Source organism: Elephas maximus, chromosome 3 (genome assembly GCF_024166365.1).
Source record: "Elephas maximus indicus isolate mEleMax1 chromosome 3, mEleMax1 primary haplotype, whole genome shotgun sequence".
NCBI lineage: Eukaryota > Metazoa > Chordata > Mammalia > Proboscidea > Elephantidae > Elephas > Elephas maximus.
The window spans coordinates 10,678,632-10,702,802 of record NC_064821.1 but is presented as its reverse complement, the minus strand read 5'-3'; the positions used below and the strand labels follow the sequence as shown (position 1 = coordinate 10,702,802).

Sequence of the window (24,171 nt, the reverse complement as noted above, 5' to 3'; positions counted from 1 at the left end):
TTTTCCTCCAAATGCAAAATTTTCCTTCCCCAAGGCTGGGAGGATGGCTCTAGGTGCTGAACAGTGCCTATATCAGGCCCAGGGAATTCAGCCTTTGAAGCCGGTTTGCGGGTGGGGGGAGGCGTGTTAAAATATATGCAAATACTTAGCTTTTGCTGAGAGCACCATTCCCCTCAGGTTCTGGAGGTGTGAGGGGGCTGTGTGGCTGCCTGCTTCTCCCTGAGGAAACTGTGGCTGATTGCTAGTACCAGCCCGCCGCCACCACCGCTCTGGGAATGCTGCCTGAGGGCTCCCTGCTATTCAGGTCCAGTAACTCCTCTCTGCTTTTGAACGGTCTCTTCCTCCCCCTGCCCCTCAGTTCGTTTTCTGAGCTTGCCTTTGAAGCTCAGGGCTCCCAACTTGTCACAAATATACTCATTTCGCTTTTTTTTCCAGGTCTTTGTTGTAAAGAGGGCTCACCGGAAGTGTCTGTCTATTCCGCCATCTTGGTTCCGCCTCTGCCTGTTCCATATATATTGTTTTATGACATTGATTAACAACACCACAACATGTCAACACTCTCCTGTTCTCGACCTTGGGTTACCTATTGCCAGCTTTCCTGTCCCCTCCTGCCTTCTAGTCCTTGCCCCTGGGCCAGTGTGCCCCTTTAGTCTTGTTTTGTTTTATGGGCCTGTCTAATCTTTAGGTGAAGCATGAACCTTAGGGGTGACTTCATTACTGAGCTAAAAGGACATCCAGGGACCATACTCTCTGGGTTTCTCCAATGTCTGTCAGGCTAGTACGTCTGCTCTTTTTCTGTGAGTTAAAATTTTGCTCTACATTTTTCTCCAGCTCTGTCTGGGACCCTCTATTGTGATCCCTGTCAGAGCAGTAAAGAGGCAGCTCTTTTAATTACTTCCATAATTTCAAAAGTCTTTATTACGTTTAGTATAATTATCTCCATAAATTTGTGACTGTATATTACCTTTCTATCTGGCGTAGAAAATACCTGGAATTAACTCTTTATGAGAAGTTTGGTTATCTTGCTATATCAAATCTGCTTTTCTTGCAAGAAGGTCCCTGATCTAGGGTTTTCGTCAACTTCATTAACACATAAATATGGACTCTATACTCAGGGATCAACTACCCTTAACCATGATCATTTCCCTGCTGTTGCTTAGTCCTCTCTTCCTCCTCCTTCTTTTCCTCTCTCTTCTCCTTCTCTGTGTTCTTTTCCCCTTCTCCTCTTTCTCCTCCTTTCCTCCTTCGCCTTGGTTTTTTTTTTTTTTTTGGAAAATTTTAATATATAAATGTCTTGTGATGATATTACAATTATTTGCCACTTTTGTTAACCTGAAATCCTAGTGGCTTTGAGAAACAAAGGTTTGAAAATAAAATGGTCTGAGAAATGGGAATGATGGTCATCTCCTGCATTTGGTCCCATACATAGAACTCTATTCAAAAGCGAAGCTGGAACTAGAGTGCTGACAATGCTCAGAGTCTGTACAACAGACCCAACAGAAGAACCAAAGAGAGTGGTGAGAAGGTGAGAGTAAGGATGAATTCAAAAAGAGGACTGAGCTCTGCTTACCCTGTGATACACAAGCATTCCTCCATGGAGATCAGAAAATTCTTCCAGAACCCAACCACAGAATCTACATATGTTATGGAAGTGCCCATGTCAACCTAAGAGTAACTAAGAGAGATTGTGAATAATAGACATGGAGCATTGTGAGCTACCTAGAAGGAACACTACATGACAAACCATATTGCTGCCAGCCTCCCTGGAAGCCAATGGCAAAATTATCAGTAAGCTTCTCAGCTGAATTTCCCAGCACTACTGTGCCTTGGCCTGTGACTATTTACCTCCTGTGCTGTGCAGGCTTCTGTGTGTCCCTTTTCTGTCTCAGCATCTCCAGTGACTCCCTGACCCTCTGATTTTCCCCATTTTGCCCCCACTGACCATGGGATTCTTCTAATGGTGCACATGTCCTTGGAGTTGCCTCATGAAGATTATGCATTTAAATTAGTGTAGACCTTTGGTTTTTCATCCTAGGGAGCATAAGGCAACCTTCTAATGGAGTGCCTCTGAGCATAAAAGACAAAAGAGAAGCCAGTTGTTTGGCGATTATGAGATATAAAAGACACCTAATGACCACGCATTTTTGTATGGCACGTAAGAAGGAGCTTTGTCCAGGGATTTCCAGTTTCTCACTTAGCTTTTAGCCTCTCACTGAAATCATAAGGCTCAGAAAACACATAATATGGACTGATGGAAATTGAACTTAATGAGTATTTCACAGTGACAGGTTTTATTTTGGCAAACGCTGCTGATTACATCCATGCCTCATCATAGCATCCATTAGAAGCCTGTAATGTTAATTTAATTTGGAAAATACAGTAGTGTTCTGTCAGGGATTTTGCACTTAAATGATCACATTAGGCTTTTAATAGATGTCTCCACAAAAAAAAAAAAAAAAAAAACCATTGCCATCCAGTCAATTCCAACTGATAGTGACCCTATAAGACAGGGTAGAACTGCCCTGTAAGGTTTCCAAGGCTGTAAATCTTTACGGAAGCAGACTGTCACATCTGTCTCCCACGGATCAACTGGTGGGTTCGAACTGCTGAACTTCTGGTTAGCAGCCAAGTGCTTTAACCACTGCACTTCTGGTGTCTCCATAGCATATAATTATTATGGAAAATATTGTATAACTCAGAATGTCTACATCATAGTCTAATTAAATCGAGCCATTGGGTCAGGCACATATAAGTGTCACTCTTTTGTCTTCTTTTTTCCATGCAAGAGGTGACCAGTACTGTTATGAGTTAACAGTGATTCAGTCTCTCTGTGATTCAGAGATAAGCAGAGAGAGTGCCGTTCAGGTGGGACATTTGCTCCATGTGAGTTATTCTGAGTTGTGCAAAATGAAAAGATAATGTAAAAATTCCAAATGTGATTTCTATTTAGGTTGAGGACTTGTTTTCTCTAGGAAATTGCTCTTAGTGCAACAGCAAACAGAATTTTTATTTCAGCTGACAAATATGGAAAAAGAAGATGGTCATAAAGTCTCCCAAATTCTTATAAGCTCAGTTGTCGTTGTGCCAGAGCTTCTAACGCTAAGGTTGGCTCATTCCAATTTTCTTTTCTCTTCTTTTCTTTTCTTTTTCCCCTCAGTGTTATGATCTATTTTCATTGGTTCTGTTTCAGTACCTTGGTAGGTTTTGAGTTCTTTAAAGCACAACTATTTTATTATGTTATAACCAGTCCTTGATTCACATGCATATGGTAAATCAACAGATAACAAGTTTGAGAAGAAAACAGACAGAAGTTGACTAAGTAAAAATAAAGCAAAAACCAAACTCATTCCCGTTGATCGATTCTGACTCATAAGTTCTGACAGAAAAAAAAAAAATATATATATATATATATACATATATGTGTATGTATTTTTTTGTAAAGGATAAAATAAGCGATATTCTACCGAGTTCTCCACTCTTAATTTAAATAAGTCTCTTCCAGTAGTCACTAGAGTCAATGTAATGTTTTCAACTCTGAAAGGAAGCCTCATTTTGCTTTTTAAAGAAAAAAAAAGGGGGAAATCTGAATTCAAATTAAGAAATGTGAATTAATCTAAGCAATAATATTCTGTGAATTAAAAACACAGTGCGTGTCTAAGAAACCTGGTCCACATACTTGATTTAGAGCTGTGTGTTCACTAGGTCTCACTACTAGAAATCCATTCACTTGCTGACAATGGAAAAGTAAAAGTATGGAAGGTGATACTTTTGACCTTTAAAATCTTGGCCCGTTTTTTATAGAAACAACGATGTGGTTATCATGTTGAAATATTTTCACTCAATTCCATCGAGAATAAACCCTAAGAACTCTTAAGAGAACTTCCGTTCCATGCTTATGTCGGTGCTTTCAGCCAAATTGCCTCCAGAAAACAGGGTGATAAAATGGTCAAAATACCAGACGACCAGGCAGAGGGTCCGGGTTTACTAAACTCAGCTTCTCCTGAAAGTGCAGAGAAACGTGAGTTCCCTCCCAGCGAAACAGGGCATATTCATCCCTAGGTGGAGGGGTGTGCTCCCAGGTTCCCTCTGAGTTCCTGGTTTTCCCAGGTCCTGGCATGTGTGCGGAGCAGAGTGAGGTGGTTAAGAACCCAAGCTGCTGAGAGAGATGCCTGAGCAAGTCATCCAACCTCCCTGAACCTGCCTTTCACATCCGTAAAACGAATAGCATCATAGAATCTCAGAGAACCATCACAATAACTTGCTGAGGAAAGTTCCTGATGCCCAGTGGGCAGGTGAACAAATTAGCTGTTGTTATTCCAATTAGAAATCCATTTTAGGATGAGCCTTTGCTGACGTGTCTTGCGTAGAAGCCAGAACATCAGTTTGTAATTGTGTACTTCCTAAAGGTTACACAAAAAGGAGGAAGAAGAGGAGATCCAGATAATTCCGGGACCTGAATTTCTCGATGATAAACAGAATTCAGGAATTTAGAGTAACATTTTCAGAAGAAACCGGTTCAAAATATCTTCAGCATTTATTATACACTAGGCATTCCACAAAGTACATCAGTATCTTCGGTGATCACATATTGCTATTGTTTCATTTTGAAATGAAGAGAAGAGGGATTTCTAGGATTAAAACCTTGTTATTGTTGTTCTTAGGTGCCATCGAGTAGGCTCTGACTCACAGCGACCCTCTGTACGGTAGAACAAAACACTGCCTGGTCCTGCGCCATCCTCACAATTGTTGCTGTGCTTGAGCCCATTGTTGCAGCCGTTGTGTCGATCCATCTCTTTGAGGGTGTTCATCATTTTGTTGACCCCCTACCAAGCGTGATGTCCTTCTCCAGGGACTGGTCCCTGATAATATATCCAAAATGTGTGAGACGAAATCCTCACTTCCAAGGAGCACTCTGGCTGTACTTCTTCCAAGACATATTTGTTCGATCTTCTGGCAGTCCAGGGTTTATTCAATATTCTTCACAACACCACAATTCAAAGGCATCAATTTTTCTTTGGTCTTCCTCATTGTCCAGCTTTCACGTGCATATGATGGGATTGAAAATATCATGGCTTGGGTCAGGTGCACCTTAGTCCTCAAAGTCCCATCGTTGCTTTTCCACACTTTAAACAGGTCTTTTGCAGGAGATGTACCCCATACAATATGCCTTTTGATATCTTGACTGCTGCTTTCATGGCTTGATTGAGGATCCAAGTAAAATGAAATCCTTAACAAATTCAGTCTTTTCTCCATTTACCATGATGTTGCTTATTGGTCCAGTTGTGAGTCTTTGATCTTCATCACTAAGTGCTTCAAGTCTTCTTCTATTTCAGGAAGCAAGGTTGTGTCATCTGCATATCACAGGTTGTTAGTGAGGCTTCTACCAATCCTGATGCCAGGTTATATAGTCCAGCTTCTGGGATTGTCGCTCAGCATGCAGATTAAATATGTACGGTGAAAGATACAACCCTGACCCACACCTTTCCTGACTTTAAACCATACAGTATCCCCTTGATTCTGTTCGAACGAGTATCTCCTGATCTGTATACAGGTTCCTCAGGAGCACAACTAAGTGTTCTGGAATGCCCATTCTTCAAAATGTTATCCACAATTTGTTATGATCCACATAGTCAAATGCCTTTGCACAGTGAATAAAACACAGGTAAATATCTTTCTGGTGTTCTCTGGTTTCAGCCAAGATCCTTTGAGTTCAGCAATGATAGCCCTCATTGCACATCCTCTTCTGAATCCAGCTTGAATTTGTGGCACTTCTCTGTAGATGTACTACTGCAATCCCTTTTGAATGATCTTCAGCAAAATTTTATTTCTGTGAAATATTAATGGTATTGTTTGATTATTTCCAAATTCTTTTGGATCACCTGTCTTTGGAATAGGCACAAATATGGATCTCTTCCAGTTGGCTGGCCAGGTAGCGGTCTTCCAAATTTTTTGGCATAGACTAGTAAGCACTTCCAGCAATGCATCTCTTTGTTGAAACATCGCAATTAGCATTCTGTCAATTCCTGGAGGCTTCTTTTTCACCAATGTCTTCAGTGCAGCTTGGACCATCAAAAAGATGAATTGACACAGTACCTGAAACTATAAGCCCAAGCATAGCAATGACTGTGCGGATGGTGCAAGACCGGGCAGTGTTTCGTTCTGTTGTGCATAGGGTCGCTATGAGTCAGAACCTACAGGATGGCACATAACAACAACAACATCAGTCTTTATAGGAGTGTAACACCAAGTCTTATCCCCTGTGGAGCCGCAGGTGGGTTGAAATCACCTGCTGACTTTTCGGTTATCAGCAGGACTCTTTCGATGATTACGGATACAGCTAAAATGCTTAGCGCAGTGCTAGGCACCAAGGAGGGCTCAATAAATATTCTCCATTATGTAACACAAATATGTTCTAGAACCCTCTGGGTTCGCGTAAATAAGGCAGTGCATATGGAGGTAATTTATATGCTCTGATGTGTAGACAACTGTAGGCATTAGTATTGCTTCTATATTACTATCTCAGTTAACACCCATTACTAGAGAAGGCTTCCCTGAACCCCTCATGTGTTGGTGTCCTCTGCTGTTGTTGCTGTTAGGCACCATAGAGTTGTTGTTGCAGCCACTGTGTCAATCCACCTAGTTGAGGGTTTTCCTCTTTTCCGCTGACCCTGTAATTTGCCAAGCATAATGTCCTTGTCCACAGACTGATGCCTCCTGACAACATGTCCAAAGTATGAAAGATGCAGTCTCACCGTCCTTGCTTCTAAGGAGCATTCTGGTTGCACTTCCTCCAAGACAGATTTGTGTGTTCTTTTGGCAGTCCATGGTACATTCAGTATTCTTTGCCAGCCCCACAATTCAAAGGCGTCAGTTCTTCTTTGGTCTTCCTTATTCATTGTCCAGCTTTCATATGTACATGATGTGATTGCAAATACCATGGCTTGGGTCAGGCACACCTTAGTCTTGAAGGTGACATCTCTGCTTTTCAACACTTAAAGAGATCCTTTGCAGCAGATTTACCCAGTGCAATGCATCGTTTAATTTCTTGACTGCTGCTACCATGGCTGTTGATTGTAGATCCAAGTAAAATGAATTCCTTGACAACTTCAATCTTTTCTCCATTTATTGTGATGTTGCTTTGGTCCAGTTGTGAGGGAGGATTCTTGTCCTTTTCTTTATGTTGAGGTGCAATCCATACTGAAGTCTGTGGTCTCTGATCTTCATTAGCAAGTGCTTCAAATCCTCTTCACTTTCAGTAAGCAAGGTTGTGTCATCTTCATATTGCAGATTGTTAATGAGTCTTCCTCCAATCCTGATGTCTCATTCTTCTTCATATAGTCCATCTTCTTGGATTATTGGCTCAGCATACAGATTAAATAGGTATGGTGAAAGGATGCAATCTTGATGCACAGCTTTCCTGACTTTAAACCAATTAGTATCCCCTTGTTCTGTCTGAACAGCTACCTCTTGATCTATGTAAAGGTTCCTCAAGAGCACAATTAAGTGTTCTGGAATTCCTATTGTTCTCAGTCTTATCCATAATTTGTTATGAGCCACACAGTTGAATGTCTTTGCATAGTCAATGAAACACAGGTGAACATCCTTCTGGTATTTCCTGCTTTCAGCCAGGATCTATCTGACATCAGCAATGATATCCCTGGTTCCAAGTCTTCTTCTGAAACTAGCCTGGATTTCTGGCAGTTCCCTGTCGATACACTGCTGTAGCCGCTTTTGAATGATCTTCAGCAAAATTTTGCTTGCATGTGATATTAATGATATTGTTCTGTAATTTTCCCATTCAGTTGGATCACCTTTCTTGGGAATAGGCATAAAAAAGGATCTCTTCCAGTCAGTTGACCAGCAAACTGTTGTCTAAATTTCTTGGCATAGACTAGTGAGCACCTCCAGCGCTGCATTTGTTTGTTGAAACATCTGAATTGATATTCTGTCAATTTCTGGAGCCTTGTTTTTTGCCAGTGTCTTCAGTGCAGCTTGGGCTTCTTCCTTCAGTACCAATGGTTCCCGATCATATGCCACCTCTTGAAATGGTTGAACATCGACTAATTCTTTTTGGTATAATGACTCTGTGTATTCCTACCATCTTCTTTTGATGCTTCCTGAGTCGTTTAATATTTTCCCTATAGAATCCTTCACTATTGCAACCGAAGGCGTGAATTTTTCCTCAGTTCTTTCAGCTGGAGAAACGCCGAGCACGTTATTCCCTTTTGGTTCTCTATCTACACCTCTTTGCACATGTCATTACAACACTTCACTTTGTTTCAAGCCACCCTTTGAAATCTTCTGTTCACTTCTTTTACTTCATCATTTTTTCCTTTTGCTTTGGCTGCTCAACATTCGTGAGCAAGTTTCAGAGTCTCCTCTGATATCCATCTTGGTCTTTTTTTCTTTCCTGTTTTTTCAATGACGTCTCGTTTTCTTCATGTAAGACATCCTGGATATCATTCCACAACTCATCTGGTCTTTGGTCACTAGTGTTCAATGCATCAAATCTATATTTGAGATGGTTTCTAAATTCAGGTGGGTTTTTTTTTTTTTATACTCATTGTCATATTTTGGCTGTCGTGGACTTGCTCTGATTTTCTTCAGTTTCAGCTTGAACTTGCATATGAGTAATTGATGGTCTCTTCCACAGTCAGCCTCTGGCCCTGTTCTGACTGATGACATCGAGCTTTTCCATTGTCTATTTCCCAGATGTAGGCAGTTTGATTCCTGTGTGTTCCGTCTGGTGAGGTCCATGTGTATAGTTGCCATTTACGTTGGTGAAAGAAGGTATCTGCAATGAAGAAGTCTTAGTCTTGCAAAATTCTATCATTTGATCTCCACCATTGTTTCTATCATCAAGGCCATATTTTCCACCTACGAATCCTTCTTGGTTTCCAACTTTCCCATTCCAATAACCAGTAATTAGCAATGCATCCTGCTTGCATGTTCGATCAATTTCAGACTGCAGCACCTGATAAAAATCTTCTATTTCTTCATCTTTGGCCTTAGTGGTTGGTGCAGAAATCTGAATAATAGTCGTATTCACTAGTCTTCCTTGTAGGCATATAGATATTATCCTATCACTGACAGCGTTGTGCTTCAGGATAGATCTTGAAGTGTTCTTTTTGATGATGAAAGCAACACCATTCCTCTTCAAGTTGTATGAAATATGAATCTAGGAAAATTGAAAATCATCAAAAGTGAAATGGAACATGCCATAGACATTGATATCCTAGGCATTAGTGAGCTGAAATGGACTGGTATTGGCCATTTTGAATCAGACAATTATATAGTTTACTATACTGGGAAAGACAACTTGAAGAGGATTGGTCCTCTGCTAGTTACTCCCAAATCACTCCACCCTATTTTTTGAAAGCATGTTGTCATGGATTGAATTGTGTCCCCCCAAAATATGATGCCCATATTTCATATTGTGTGATTGTCCTTTATTTTATGATCTGATGTGATTTTCCTATGTGTTGTAAGTCCCAATATCTGCCTGTGGTTAATGAGGCAAGATTAGGTTATGTTGAAAAAGGATTAGGGTAGGATGCAACACCCTTACTCAGGTCACAGCCTTGATCCAATATACTGGAAGTTTCCCTGTGGTATGGCCTGTGTCACCTTTTATCTTAAGAAATAAAAGGAAAGAGAAGCTAGCAGAGAGAGAGGGACCTCATACCACCAAGAAAGAAGAGTTTATCCTTTGGACCTTCGGTCCCTGTGCTGAGTAATCCCTAGACCCAGGGTAAGATTGACAAAGACCTTCCCCAAGACCCAACAGAGAGAGAAAGCCTTGCCTTGGAGCTGGTGCCCTGAATTCGTACTTCTAACCTCCAAGGCTATGAGAGAATAAGTTTTTGTTTGTTAAAGCCAAGTGCTTGTGGTATTGCTGTTTGGCAGCACTAGATACGACACACGTTGTACCACTGCAATCATTTAACTGCTGTGTTTTTATGCAAATAATGCTCAAGTTCTACTATTTTTTTGTCAACTGTGCCTTCCTCCCTCCACGTTGAGGTATTTCATAAGTGCATTATGCTAATTGGTTTGCAGCAGCATGTAATGACAAATTAATTTAATTGTAGACTCCCACCTCCACAAGGTTTGTCCCTCTTACTAACCAATGTTCACAAGGCCTAGCATCATGGCTGGCTGTTAGTAGGCACTCAATAAGTATTGTTGACTGAGTTCTTGGACGGAAGGCCTCACCATAAATCCCTTTGTGAATTCTGCTTTAGGAGACACTTTGGACTCCTTAGAAGAAAATTAAGGTCCTTGGATGGCGCGAGTGGTTTTCACTTAACTACTAACCTAAAGGCTGGAGGTTCGAACCCTCCCAGCAGTGCCATGGGAGAAAGGCCTGGTGATCTACTTCTGTTATGATTAGAGCCAAGAAAACCCTATGGAACTGTCCTGCTCTGTCACATGGGGCCACCAAAAGTTGGAATTGACTTGACAGCAATTGTTTTCTTTCTTTTTTATTTTTAGAAGGGAATTAGAATGGGCTGTGGAATCATTGGAGCCCTTGGGTGGTACAAACAGTTAACGCATTTGGCTGCTCACCAGAAGGGTGGAGATTCAAATCACCAAGAGGCATCTCAGAAGACAGTCCTGGTGATCTACTCCCAAAAACGTGGCCATTAAAAACCCTATAGAGCCCACGGGGTCACCACGAGCCAGGGCCAACTCGATGGCAACTGCTAGTGGTTCTGGTGGAGCAGCAAGGAAAGACCTAACTTGAGGGTGATTGGAAGAAGGGATATGACCAGTGACATGTTCTCTCCCATATTCCATTCTGATGGCTATTTTTATTTTCCAGAGCACAAAGGTATGACGACCCAGCCACCGGTGGATGTTTGTATGAGTGAGGATACAGCCCAGACTTGGACAGAGTTGGTCAGTCTTACCATGTCATTCTCCTGCTCAGACACTACCACGCGTCCCTATTACTTTCAGGATACAGCACTTCTCAACTGAGGCTGAATTTGTTAGACGTTTTTGGTTGTCATCACTGGTGTGTGTTTGTGTATGTGTGCACTCTTGGTATCTAGCAGGTAGAGACCAGGGATGCTGCTCAACATCTTACAATGTACACAGCAGCATCCCCTACAACTAAGAATTATCCAGTTCCAAATATTAATAGTGTCGAGACTGAAAAACCCTGGAATAGAGTTAAAATGCTTCAGCTATTTTCAAAGAACTGCATCAAATACCTAAAACCTCATCCGCCACCACCTCCCATCCCTTGTCTTTCTCCATAATGCACTCTTGTAGGCTCCAGAGGTCTCAATCTCTAAACCTTCAGGGTCTCGTAAATAAGATGCAGCAATTATATACCCCTCACAGGGCTGTGAAGGATAAATGAGAAAACAGAATTTGTTGTTGTTGTTGCTAGCTGCCATCTAGTCAACCACCATCTCATGGTGAACCCATGCACAACAAGATGGAATCTTTGTGATCCAAAGCAATACCTGATGGGATCACCCAACCACACTTACCCATGTTCTCACTTTCTTAAGTTTCAGTAAGGTTCTATCTAATTAGCTTTATTTCTTTTAAAGAAAAATACATGGAACAATGGAACCAAAAAGGACATTGCAAAAGTGGCTACCCAACTACTTCAGGAGGCAGAATTAAGTATATGGAATCAGAATTTTGTTTCTCCAGGAAAGTATGAGAATCCTGTGCTTGATATAGGTAAGAAACTCCTTAAATGGTCCCCATAAAGGGATATGGTTCCTGGTATAGTTGACTTCTAGGAATGAAGAAATCTTTTAGATCCAAGCATTAAAGAGTTTCCACACGGACGTTCTACACAAGTAGGGCTCTACTTTCAAAATACAAACCCAAGGGAACAAACCAGTTATCTTCCTCTTTCCACATCCCCTTGGTATGGTGGAAAGTACTTAGGAACATACCCGCCATGCTCCTGTGGCTGGAGCAGAAAGATCCTGTAGGCTCAGTTATATATGCTACTAGACAATCTAAACCTGGTGCACGTAACTGGTCCTTCCCCTTTCCTCCACTGGGGTCCCTGGGGTCCCTTCATTCCAGGAAACCTGAGTGAGGACCATCCTTATCCACCCAAGTGGTTCTAACAATCTTAAACCTCAAAACAGAATGGGGGGATAACTAACTATCCCTTCCATTTTAGGAATTTCCTTAACCCTGGTGTCTATCTAACATTTCAGAGAACCATCTTCTGGTTTTGTTGATTTTTTTTTTTTTTCTATCATTAGCTTTCTTTTTACATTGACTTCTGCTCTCATCTTTATTATTTCCTTTCTTCTACTTTCTTCAGGTTTCATTTACTTTTTGTTTTCTAGCTTCTTAGTAGAGTAGATCCTTGATTTCAAAACATTTCTTCTTTTATAGCATGTGCATTTGAGATATAAATTTAGCTATAAATTACAACTATACTTTTCCCTCTAAGCACTGCTTTGGCTGCATTCTGCAAATTTTCTTATGTTGGGCTTTCATTATCATTCAGTTGAAATATTTAAAATTTTTATTTGTGGTTTATCCTTTGTCTCATGGGTTATTTGTTGTTGTTGCTGGATGACAAAGAGTCAGTTCTGACTTATAGTGACCCCATGTGACAGAGAAGAACTGGCCTATAGGGTTTTCTTGGCTGTAATCTTTATAGGAACAAATCCCCAGGTCTTTCTCCCTCAGAGCTACTAGGTTGGTTTCAACTGCCAGTCTTCACTTTGCAGCTGAGCACTTAACCTCTGTACCTTCAGGAATCTTTATGGGTTATTTAGAAGTGTTTTTTTAATTTCCAAATATTTGGAGCTTTTCTAGTTACCTTTTTTGTTGTTGTTAATGATTTTTTATTTAATTCTGTTGTAGTCTAAAAGCATATTCTAAAATTTCAATGCTTTTGAATTTATTCAGGTTTGCTTTATGTTCTGTGTTGATGAATGTTTCATGCAAACTTAGTTTCTGTATTAGGATACAGGATCTGGTGGTATATCAAAGAACAAAATAACTACAGCTTAAATAGAGAGAAATGTATTTTTTTTTTTTTAACAATTTGAACAAAAGGAGTCAATGACTGATGTGACAGTTCCATGGCTCCTTCAAGACATGCCATCCTCAATGTCCAACTTGCGTCTGTATTTCAAGATGGTGACTCTAGTTTCACATCCCCTAACCAGCCATTGGGAAGGAGAAAGAGGAGAAGCAGAAGGCCTGCCCATTCTCTTTAGCACACACCACTTCCGATCACCCTTCTGTTAGCCTGCAAATAATTACATGGCTCCATCTAGGTGCAAAGAAGACTGGGAAATGACTTGAGGTTAGCTTAAATTTGGAGCCCTGGTGGTGAACTGGTTAAGAGCTCAGACTGCTAACCAAAAGATCGGCAGTTTCAATCTGCCACCCACTCCTTTGAAACCCTATGGGGCGGTTGTACACTGTCCTATAAGTTCGCTATGAGTCAAAGTCGACTTGACGGCACAAACAATTCCAAAAGAAAGAAGAGGTGAATGCATATGGGGCCAATGAATAGTCTCTGTTATTGCCCCTGGATAAATTTTCACACTTCTCCAGGGACAAACTCTGTGTACCAAAAAACTTTTATGAGGGTGGTCTTTTTTCAGATCTTGTCCTTATATGGCTGAGAGAGTTTACTCAAGAGATCCCTCCGAAATACAGATGATCTATTCCCAGTTGACTATTCCTTGGAAAACCTTTAAATGGTTGCTTCAAAAAAATTAAGTTCTTTCCTTAGCAGGCACTCCAAAGTACATTCTTAATTTTTTTCTTCCCTTTAAGTTTCCTGTGGTATAGATTTACCTTGCCCGCTCTAGTGCTGGCTCTGGGAAGAATGACCATCTCTCTCTTATTGGGTTGTGTCACCAGTGTGTGTTGCTTAGGTCATTTTGGCAGCTTCATACTCAGCAGCGAAAGATGTGTGTTGGGGGAGGAGAGTGCCATTTGGCCTACCTTAACTTTGGAGCACACACGAGATGAAATTACAAATAGTGGGTCTTCCAAAAAAGAGAGTTCTTCAACGAGTCTTAGGCGTGAGAAGCAAGCAAAGCAGGATCACTTTCTTTATGTTTACAGTCTATGAAACTAAGACGTGTGATGAGACAAGCAAGAAAACAATTTTGGAAGCTGGAAATAACACAATGGTTATTGACTGTGCCCATGCGTTCACAGAAACCACAAGAGGTACTGTGTTTAAGGTGGATTCTCTTGACCTCAAATTCTAGGCACTGTGTCTCATTTCCAGGTGACTGGGACAAGGGGTGGGAATTGTCTTAGTTATCTAGTGATTCTATAACAGAAATACCAGAAATACCATGAGTGGGTGGCTTTAAGAAAGAGAAATTTATTTTCTAACAGTTTAGGAGGCTAGAAGTCTGAATTCAGGGAGCCAACTCTAAGGGAAGACTTTCTCTGATGACTCTGGGGGAAGGTCCTTGTCTCTTTCAAATTTTGATTCTTGGTTCCTTTGTGATCTCATGTGGTGTGGCATCTCTCTTCCCCATCTCTGCTTGCTCACTTACTTGTTTAATCTCTTCTATATCTCAAAAGAGATTGACTTATAAACACACCCTACACTACTACTGTCTCATTAATATAACAAAGTAAATCTATTCCCAAATGGGATTAAAACCACAAGTATAGAGGTTAGCATTTACTACCCATGAATTAAACCAAACCCATTACCTTGAATGGATTCTGACTCATGGCAACCCTATAGGACAGGGTAGAACTGCCCCATAGGATTTCCAAGGAGCAGCTGTTGAATTCGAACTATTGATGTTTTAGCTAGCAGCTGAATGCTTAACCACAGTGCTACCGGGGCTCCACATATACATTGGGAGGACACCAATCAATCTATAACAGATACTCTAAAAGTTTCCAAAGTAGGGAGATTCTATATGGTAGAATTGAAAGCTCTGCCTTGGCCACTGACCAGGCAATATTAGAGGTGAAGTTGGACTCTCATAAGGAGTGTGTACTTTGGGACTGATACCAAGGTCAAACAGAGATCCCTTAACGCACCTTTTAAAAGGGTGAGGTTGATACATTTCCTGTTTCCCCAAGATTGTTTAAAAAGGCAACCACTCAACACTCAACAGGGGTAGATGATCATTGCTTTGAATACTTTTTCCCTTGAGAAGGTTCTTTTTGTTGTTGTTGTTGAAATAATAATTCTGGTTTTTATTCCAGAAATACAAATAATTATTAAGTGCTCCTCTATAGCATTAGAGGCTGTTCAGGCTGTTACAGTTTTTACGTAATAATAAGGGTTGCTATCACTTATTACTATCTTAATTTAAAAAAACTTTCCTCCAGATTCAGAAGATTTTACTTAGGATATTTAGAAGGAGCTCTTATTTGAACATTGTTATCTTTTTACCCTGAGTGCTTCTTTTAAAACCTTTTTCTATATGTTCTGTATCTTTAAAAAAAAAATTTTTTTTTTGTTCTGGTGAAAATCTACATAAGAAACATATGCCATCTCAACAATTTCTACATGTACAATTCAGTGACATTAGTTATATACTTCAAGTTGTGCACCCATTTTCTCTATATCCTTTTCCAAATCATTGCACCAACATTAACAGCAGCTCAGTGCCCCCTAAGTAAAAACTCCCCCATCCACCTCCCTTTCAGCCCTGGTAACAGCTAATAATCTCTGGTTTCTATATATTTGCTTATGTCATATAAGTGGTATTTTACAGTACTTATCTTTCTGTGAGGGACATACTTCACTCAGGATGATGTTTTCAAGGTTCATCCATGTTGCGGCATGCATCAGGACTTCATTTCTCTTTACAACTGAGTCTTTTGAGAATTGTTTTGTCGTCATTGGTTTTCTTCTATCCTACTGGCTATACACTTTTTCTTTAAAGAGTCAGATAATAAAATATTTTTGGATTTTCAAGCTGTATAGTCTTGAGAGAGAAAGAGACAGGAAGTAAGGACCATAGAGACAGAAAGATAGAGGGTTAGAGCACCAAAGGGCTGGAGATGAGAGACAGGAAGTGGGGGTTACAGACACAGGGATAGAGTTACAGGAAGTCAGCGAGAAAAAGGGAGAGAGGGTCAGCAAGTCAAAGGGAGGGCTGAAAGGGAGAGGGAGAGAAACTGAGAGAGAGAGAAAAAACAAATTAAGCGGTATGGGCTACCCTGCATACCTTTCCACTCAGTTAGATCCCCAGCATGAACTAAATATGGAAGATGGGAATGTGCAGTTTCCTCATCCCATCTGAGTTTCACCTGCCCCTCTGAGGGCAAGCTTCTTGCCTCATGACTCTGATGTTTAAGGATTCATAGATATTTTCACAGCACATTGATTTACATGTTTTCCATAGAAACCTTTTATCCTGTGTAGTGCATCATATTTGTACTACATAATGCAAACACTGTACCCAAAACAACATGCAGCATATTACATGGGCAATTTAAGGAGTTTCCAAAGGCAATTTGAACTCTACATTAGGTTTGCCTCATTGTTACCCAAAGCTGGACTGGCCTGGTGCGGCTTCTCATCAATTAAAACACACCGAGGTGAGGAGGGAGGAAGAGCTTTTACTGCAAGCACGCAGGCAAGGAGCAAGGAGGTGTATACCTCAAATCAAGCTTTCTGAACAAAGAGAGGCAGATCCTCTTATGCTGTCCTTCACAAGGAACTACATACAAACATCATGGACTACATAAGTTATAATGGCACATAAGTGTGCTAAGAAAATTGCATTTTTTCCCCCTTAGTATGTACTGAAAATGGCAGATAAGTCCCGCCCTGGGTGGAGATCTTAACATTCAGTTAGGCCTTAATGAGGCTTGGATTACTTTGGGACACTTTTGAGGCTAGTAAAGGGGGTATGACAATCTTAAGGCAGGAACTAGCAACATGCAGCACTCAGGGTCTTGAGGACAATGGAGAGGAAGGGGCAGGTTCAGTTTGATAATGGCTGGGCAGCTGCTAATTGAGCCACACTCAGTGCTGTCTATCACCCAAGGTCTTGATGATAATGAACAGGAGGAGCAGGTTTTGCTTCATGATGGCTGAGTAGTTGCTGGCTTTGCTCACTGTCCGGATCCCCAGGTAAGACACACCCCAAACCGGAAACCCTAAAAAATTTCTCTTCTGTGGTCGCAGATCAGAGTGCTGTTGCATTGATCACCTATCGTGCTCTTGGGGATATTCTCAATGAAACCTATTTTAGTGACAGAAAAGGACTGCAAGAAGTGAAACTGAACTCTCTTGTCGTGAGTGGCACCATTGGCTCAAAGGAAAAAATTGCCCTGTCCAAACCTGTCCTCCTGACCTTTAAACATACTCAGGTGAGCAAAACCAAGGACTGGTTCTACCCAAGAAGACCAGCACAAGTTGCCATTGAGCCAATTCTGAGTCATGGCCACCCCATGGGTGTCAGTGTAGAACTGTGCTCCGTAGGGAGCTGTCAGTGAATGATTTTGGGGAAGTAGATCATCAGACTTTTCTTCTCAGTTGCCTATGGGTGAACTTGAACCTCCAACCTTTCAGTTAGCGTTTGAGCACTTTAACTGTTTGCATCACCCAAGGACTCCATCCAGGGCACCTTAAAGGGATGTTGGTGTGTTCTCAGGGTTCTGGTAGGTAACTGAATCTAACTCTGATGGTTCAGAGTCAAGAGAACTGACAAAAGATGTTGAGGCGCTCAGGGATTGCCGCAGTGGGGCATCATGATTACATTAAGCCTAAACGGGTAACAGAGGGACTAGAATTACTGAGTCCAGTGAAAACTGGAGGAATGGAGGAGGGATTGTCCAACTGCAGATAGAAATGTTGTTAGTTGCTGTCGAGTCAGGTCCTACTCTTGGTGACCTTATGTATAACAGAACAAAATGTTGCCCAGTCTTGCTCCACCATCATGATCGTTAGTATGTTTGAGTCCATTGTTGTGGCCACTGTGTTCATCCATCTCACCTTTGCTGGCCCTCCACTTTACCAAACACGACGTCCTTTTTTAGTGAATGGTCTTTTCTGATGATGTGTCCAAAGTAATTGAGTCAAAGTCTCCAAAAATATTTTGTGATCCACAGAGGTTTCATTGTCTAAGGGAAATCCTCAATGCGATGGATTGACACAATGCCCACAGAAATGAGCTGAAACGTTGCAAAAATCATTAAGATGGCACACCACCAAGCAATATTTTCTGCTGTTATTCGTGGGGTCACTTCAGTGGCAACTAACTAACAACAATAATTTTCAGAAGTAGAGTTCCAGACCTTTCTTCTTAGTTTGTCTTAGTCTGGAAGCTCTGCTGAAACCTGTCTACCATGGGTATTTGAAATGCAGGTAGAATAGCTTCCAGTATCATAGCAATGCACAAGCCACCACTGTATGACAAACAGACAGATGGGGGGGGGGAGATGGAAATAGCCTGGAAGAAACACCTGCCTCTCTCTTCTCTTGCCCAGTGATCTCCTATCAGGGTCTCTCTTTGCTAGAACCCACTGGAATCCATCCAGCCAACAAAGAGCCTGGGTAAAGCAGTTCATAGGTCAATCCCCAGGGCACTGAGATGAGCAGAGAAGGGCATAATTAAGGAAAACTAAACTCCATAGCACAGGTGGTGGTGTGAAACTCTTCCCCACAAGTACTCAAGATAGTGGGATTTTCCTAATCCAGGGTCCAACCCAGTGCACCTGTGATTAACCTATAAAATGCAAGTAAGAAAACCAGAGAGAGAATCACTTCTATGCTATTGTTTTTCCAGCCTGTTGGTGAAAGAACAAAACAATTCTGTGTCTACTGGGAAGGATCGAAGGAGGGGGGCAGCTGGTCAAGGGAAGGCTGCTCTCGTATCGGAAGCAACGAGTCTCACACCACATGCCAGTGCTTCCATCTGTCCAGCTTTGCTGTCCTCATGGCTCTTATGCCCAAGGTACCAGGATTCATGGTCCTCTCCTTTGAATGTGACTGTGTGCAGTGAGCTAAGTCATCCTCTCCATATCTTAGAAAAAGATTCTAAGATAAGGACTCAGATACAAGTAGCTTCCTTGGAAGATGATTCCAGGAAACAGCAGTAGGGGGCTGAGCAGGTGAAACAGGAGAAGAATAGAGAACAATACAGAGAACATTATCAAATCAGTCATCTCTGTGGGCAACTGGAGCTTAATTGCCTCTGGGAAGCTCTGGGAGACAGTGTAGGCCACACACCTCAGAGTTATCCTAACTGAGTGAGGGAACTGGGGCACTGATACACCATCTCTTTCCAGTCATTTGTTGAGAACTGCATCTAGGGGGCACTAATTCTCTGCCATTTTCATGGACATGGGCAGAGTGAGCTCAAAGTAACAGAGAATGCACCTCCTGTAGTGGGAAGTTGGGTTGGCAAGCCCTTCAATGGTCAGGTTCAAGGGGTTCTGGAATAGAAAATATCTGCTATTCTGCAAGAGGGAATCACAGGTAAACCTCCCTGATCAGACCAAAAGGAAGGTAACGGGCTGTCACCAATGACAAAGAATATCCCCTGAACTTCCCAAGTCCCAATCAGGTCTAAGGCAACTCAGATTTCAAGAAATTTACTTAACTTCTTCCACTATTTCTTTTTAGCTCCTATTTACTGGGTATTTGCTATATGACAACCATCGTGTTGAATGCTTTATATGCGTGGCCTCATTTTATTCATTTAACAAATATTTATGGAGTGCCTACTATATGCCAGGTGCTGTTCTAGGCATTGGGAATACGGCAGGGACTAAGATAAAAATACCAGCCTACATGGAGATGACGTTTGAGTTCTGTTCATTTCAATAGGACCACCACCCTCACGTGGCTATTGAGCATTTGAAATGTGCCAAGTGGCACTGAAGAATTGAATTCCTAATTTTATTTAATTTCAATGGATTTAAATTAAAAGACTGAAGCAGCGTAAAATACTTACGTGTTAAACACAACTTTATTGATTTGGTAGGACTACATTTCATATTCTCCATTGAAAATATAGCACCTGAATTGAGATATGCTATAAGTTTCAAATATGTATCAGGATTCAAAGACTCAAAATGAAAAAAGAGAATATAAATTATCTCATTAATAATTGCTTTACACTGATTACACATTGAATTGATAATATTTTTATTGTAGTGAAAACATACACACCAAAACATTCGCCAGGTCAACAATTTCTACATGTAAAATTCAGTGACATTGATTACTTTCTTCATGTTGTGAAGCCATTATCAGTATTCTTTTCCAAATTATTCCACCACCATTAATGGAAACACAGTGCCCCATAAGCAAAAACTACCTTTTCCCCCCTCGTTTCCACCCATGGTAACCTCCAATGATCTTTTGTTTCTATATATTAGCCCATTTCATATAAGTGAGGTCATACACTATTTGTCCTTTTCAACTGACTTATCTCACTCCACATAATGCTTTCGAGGTGCACTCGTGTTGTGGCATGCATCAGGACTTCATTTCTCTTTGGACCTCAGTGATATTCCATTGTATGGATGGACCACATTATGTTTATCCATTCATCTGTTAATGGACATTTCAGTTGTTTCCACCTTTTGCCTATTGTAAACAGTGCTGCAGTGAACATTGGTGTACAGCTCTTGAACTGGTGATTTTTTTTTCAAATAATTTTTATTGTGCTTTAAGTGAAAGTTTACAAATCGAGTCAGTCTGTCACATATAAGTTTATATACACCTTACTACATACTCCCATTTACTCTCCCCCTAATGAGTCAGCCCGCTCCCTCCTTCCAGTCTCTCCTTTCGTGACCGTTTTGCCAGTTTCTAATCCCCTCTACCCTTCCATCTCCCCTCCAGACAGGAGATGCCAACACAGTCTCAAGTGTCCACCTGATACAAGTAGCTCAGTCCTCATCAGCATCTCTCTCCAACCCATTGTCCAGTCCATTCCACGTCTGATGAGTTGCCTTTGGGAATGGTTCCTATTCTGGGCCAACAGAAGGTTTGGGGACCATGACCCGGGATTCTTCTAGTCTCAGTCAGACCATTAAGTCTGGTCTTTTTATGAGAATTTGGGGTCTGCATCCCACTGTTCTCCTGCTCCCTCAGGGGTTCTCTGTTGTGCTCCCTGTCAGGGCAGTCATCGGTTGTGGCCGGGCACCATCTCGTTCTTTTGATCTCAGGATGATGTAAGTCTCTAGTCACGTGGCTCTTTCTGTCTCCTGGGCTCATAATTATTTTGTGTCCTTGGTGTTCTTCATTCTCTTTTGATCCAGGTGGGTTGAGACCAATTGATGCATCTTAGATGGCCGCTTGTTAGCTTTTAAGACCTCAGACGCCACACTTCAAAGTGGGATGCAGAATGGTTTCTTAATAGAATTTATTTTGCCAATTGACTTAGATGTCCCCTGAAGCCATAGTCCCCAACCCCCCGCCCTTGCTCACTTGACCTTCGAAGCATTCAGTTTATCCAGGAAACTTCTTTGCTTTTGGTCCAGTCCAGTTGAGCTGACCTTCCCTGTATTGAGTATTGTCCTTCCCTTCACCTAAAGTAGTTCTTATCTACTATCTAATTAGTAAATAACCCTCTCCCACCCTCCCTCCCTCCCCCTCTCCTAACCACAAAAGAATGTGTTCTCAGTTTAAATTATTTCTCAAGATCTTATAATAGTGGTCTTATACAATATTTGTCCTTTTGCATCTCATTTCACTCAGCATAATGCCATCTAGGTTCCTCCATGTTATGAAATGTTTCACAGACTCATCATTGTTCCTTAGTATTCCACTGTGTGAATACACCATAGTTTATTTATCCATTCATCCATTGATGGACACCTTGGTTGCTTCCAGCTTTTTGCTATTGTAAACAGTGCTGCAATAAACATGAGTGTGCATATATCTGTTCATTTAAAGGCTCTTATTTCTGTAGGATATATTCCAAGGAGTGAGATTTCTGGTTTGTATGGTAGTTCTATTTCTAAGTTTTTAAGGAAAGGCCAGATAGATTTCCAAAGTGGTTGTACCATTTTACATTCCCACCAGCAGTGAATAAGAGTTCCATTCTCTCCACAGCCTCTCCAACATTTATTATTTTGTGTTTTTTGGCTTAATGCCAGCCTTGCTGGAGTGAGATGGAATCTCAAGGTAGTTTTAATTTGCATTTCTCCAATGGAACTGGTGATATTTTGAACGCATTAGGTTAAACAAAATATATTATGACATTAATTTCACCTGTTGTTTTTTTACATTATTTGTTAACGTGGCTATTTGAAATTTTAATTTACATCCGTGGCCCACATGATATTTCTATTGCGCATTCTGGTCTAGTGGTTTCAGTTTTTCAACAGCCTTATGTGGTTGCTGTCGTTAGGTGCCGTCAAGACAATTTTGACTCATGAGACTGAATGTGACAGAGTAGACCTGCCTCATAGGGTTTTCTAGGCTGTAATCTTTACAGGAGGAGATGGCCAGGTCTTTGTCCCACTGAGCCACTAGGTGGGTCAAACCACCATCCTATATGGTTAGTACCGAATGCTTAACCATTGTGCCGCCATTATTGCCTTCATTTTGAAGATGGGAAGACCAAGGCTAAGTGACTTGCATGAGAGACCCTTGAGCTGGGAACCCCATCTGACTTGCCATCAGAGCCATAACTACTGGGATAGGAAATGTAATGTATTACTCCTTTTGTGGTTCACAGGCAGATCCGGCGCTGACTCTGATTACCTATGTGGGGCTGAGCCTCTCTCTGCTGTGCCTCTTCCTGGCAGCCCTCACCTTCCTCCTGTGCCGTCCCATCCAGAACACCAGCACCTCACTCCACCTGCAGCTCTCGCTCTGCCTCTTCTTGGCCCACCTACTCTTCCTCGTGGGGATTGATAAAACTGAGTCTGAGGTAGGTTTTTGAACCAAATTGCCTCATTGTCATAATAAAATCTCAGCATGTTGTCCTGAGAAAAGATGGGGGAGAGAGGCGAGAATCAGCAGTAAGGCTGTGGGAGGAAGAGGAAGGGTCCCCATTTCAGCTCTGCTCCTGTTCAACTTTGAACAAGCCCCACACGTTCTAAAGCCTCTTAGCAAAGTGACTGGGAGTCAGACTGATGGCATTAGAAAGGGTGACATTAGCTGCTATAACATATAAACCCCAAAATGTCAGTGGCTTAGCGCAATAAACCAAACCAGTTGCCGTGGAGTTGATTGCGACAAACGGCGACTCAATGTGTTTCAGAGCACAAATGTGTTCCATAGGGTTTTCCATGACTGTGACCTGACAGAAGTAGATTACCAGGGCTTTCTTCTGAGGCACTCTGGGGGGATTTGAACCACTAACTTTTTGGTTAGTAGCTGAGTGCTCAATCATTGTGCCACTCAGGAACTCCCCTTAACGCAATAGTAGTTAATTTTTCACTTAGGTATCAGTGGGTGGGCAAGAGGTTTGCAGGGTGTCTATCCTCCACCATGAGGCTAATGGAGGCTCTGCCATATTCCATATAAAGCTTCCAAGGTCACCCTGCTGTCCTTTCCATTTGGGCCTAATTGAAGGGAAAAAGAGCATGGTGGAGTCCCATGAGGGAGGGGTTTATATGGGTTTCCATCTCACGTTCCACTGGCTAGAACTCAGACATGTCGTCACACCTAACTGCAATGGAGACTGGGAAATGAAGTCCCTAGCTGGACAGCTACTTGCTAATGACAACCCTGCACTCTGAAATGTGGGATTGTTGTTTTTGTGGCCATTAGCTTCTGTCCAGTCGGCCCCCGACTCATGACAACCTCATGCACGACAGAACAAACACCACCCAGCCCTGAGCCATCCCCATGATTGGTTGAAGATGTGACCGTTGTTATCCATAGGGTTTTCATTGGCTGATTTTTGGAAGTAATTCCTAACCTCTTTGCCCGTGGCTTGGAATGGATTATTCCTGTTTGTTAAAGCCCTCCACTCATGGCATTTTGGTTTATAGCTGCACTAGACAACTGAGACACTCAGCAAAAAATGTTTGCTTTTATCTTCATCGCGATCACGATCTCCAGTATTTCCAGGAAAATTAAAACTAGGGGCTCTCCAAATCTCCTTTTAGTCCTGAAGGACTATGATCCCACAGCCAGAAGGTTATGAAAACACTATTTTCCTCCCTGAGAGGCAGCATAAAAATCCAGTTGCTGCTGAGTCAGCTCCCACTCATGGAAAACCCATGTGTATCCTAAAAGAATTGTTTGACAAACAC

The 24,171-nt window shown here is 41.6% G+C and overlaps 1 protein-coding gene across 1 annotated transcript in view; it reads left to right on the top strand.

Annotated features, from left to right (window-relative positions):
- Window positions 1-24,171, top strand: part of LOC126072011 (adhesion G protein-coupled receptor E4-like) — a 102,162-nt gene that overhangs the window by 43,086 nt on the left and 34,905 nt on the right. The window contains exons 5-10 of the mRNA XM_049876589.1: window positions 10,826-10,902; window positions 11,568-11,703; window positions 14,080-14,187; window positions 17,132-17,316; window positions 18,735-18,902; window positions 22,644-22,838. Of these exons, the coding sequence (XP_049732546.1) occupies window positions 10,826-10,902; window positions 11,568-11,703; window positions 14,080-14,187; window positions 17,132-17,316; window positions 18,735-18,902; window positions 22,644-22,838 (869 nt within the window). The remainder of the gene's footprint in view (window positions 1-10,825; window positions 10,903-11,567; window positions 11,704-14,079; window positions 14,188-17,131; window positions 17,317-18,734; window positions 18,903-22,643; window positions 22,839-24,171) is intronic.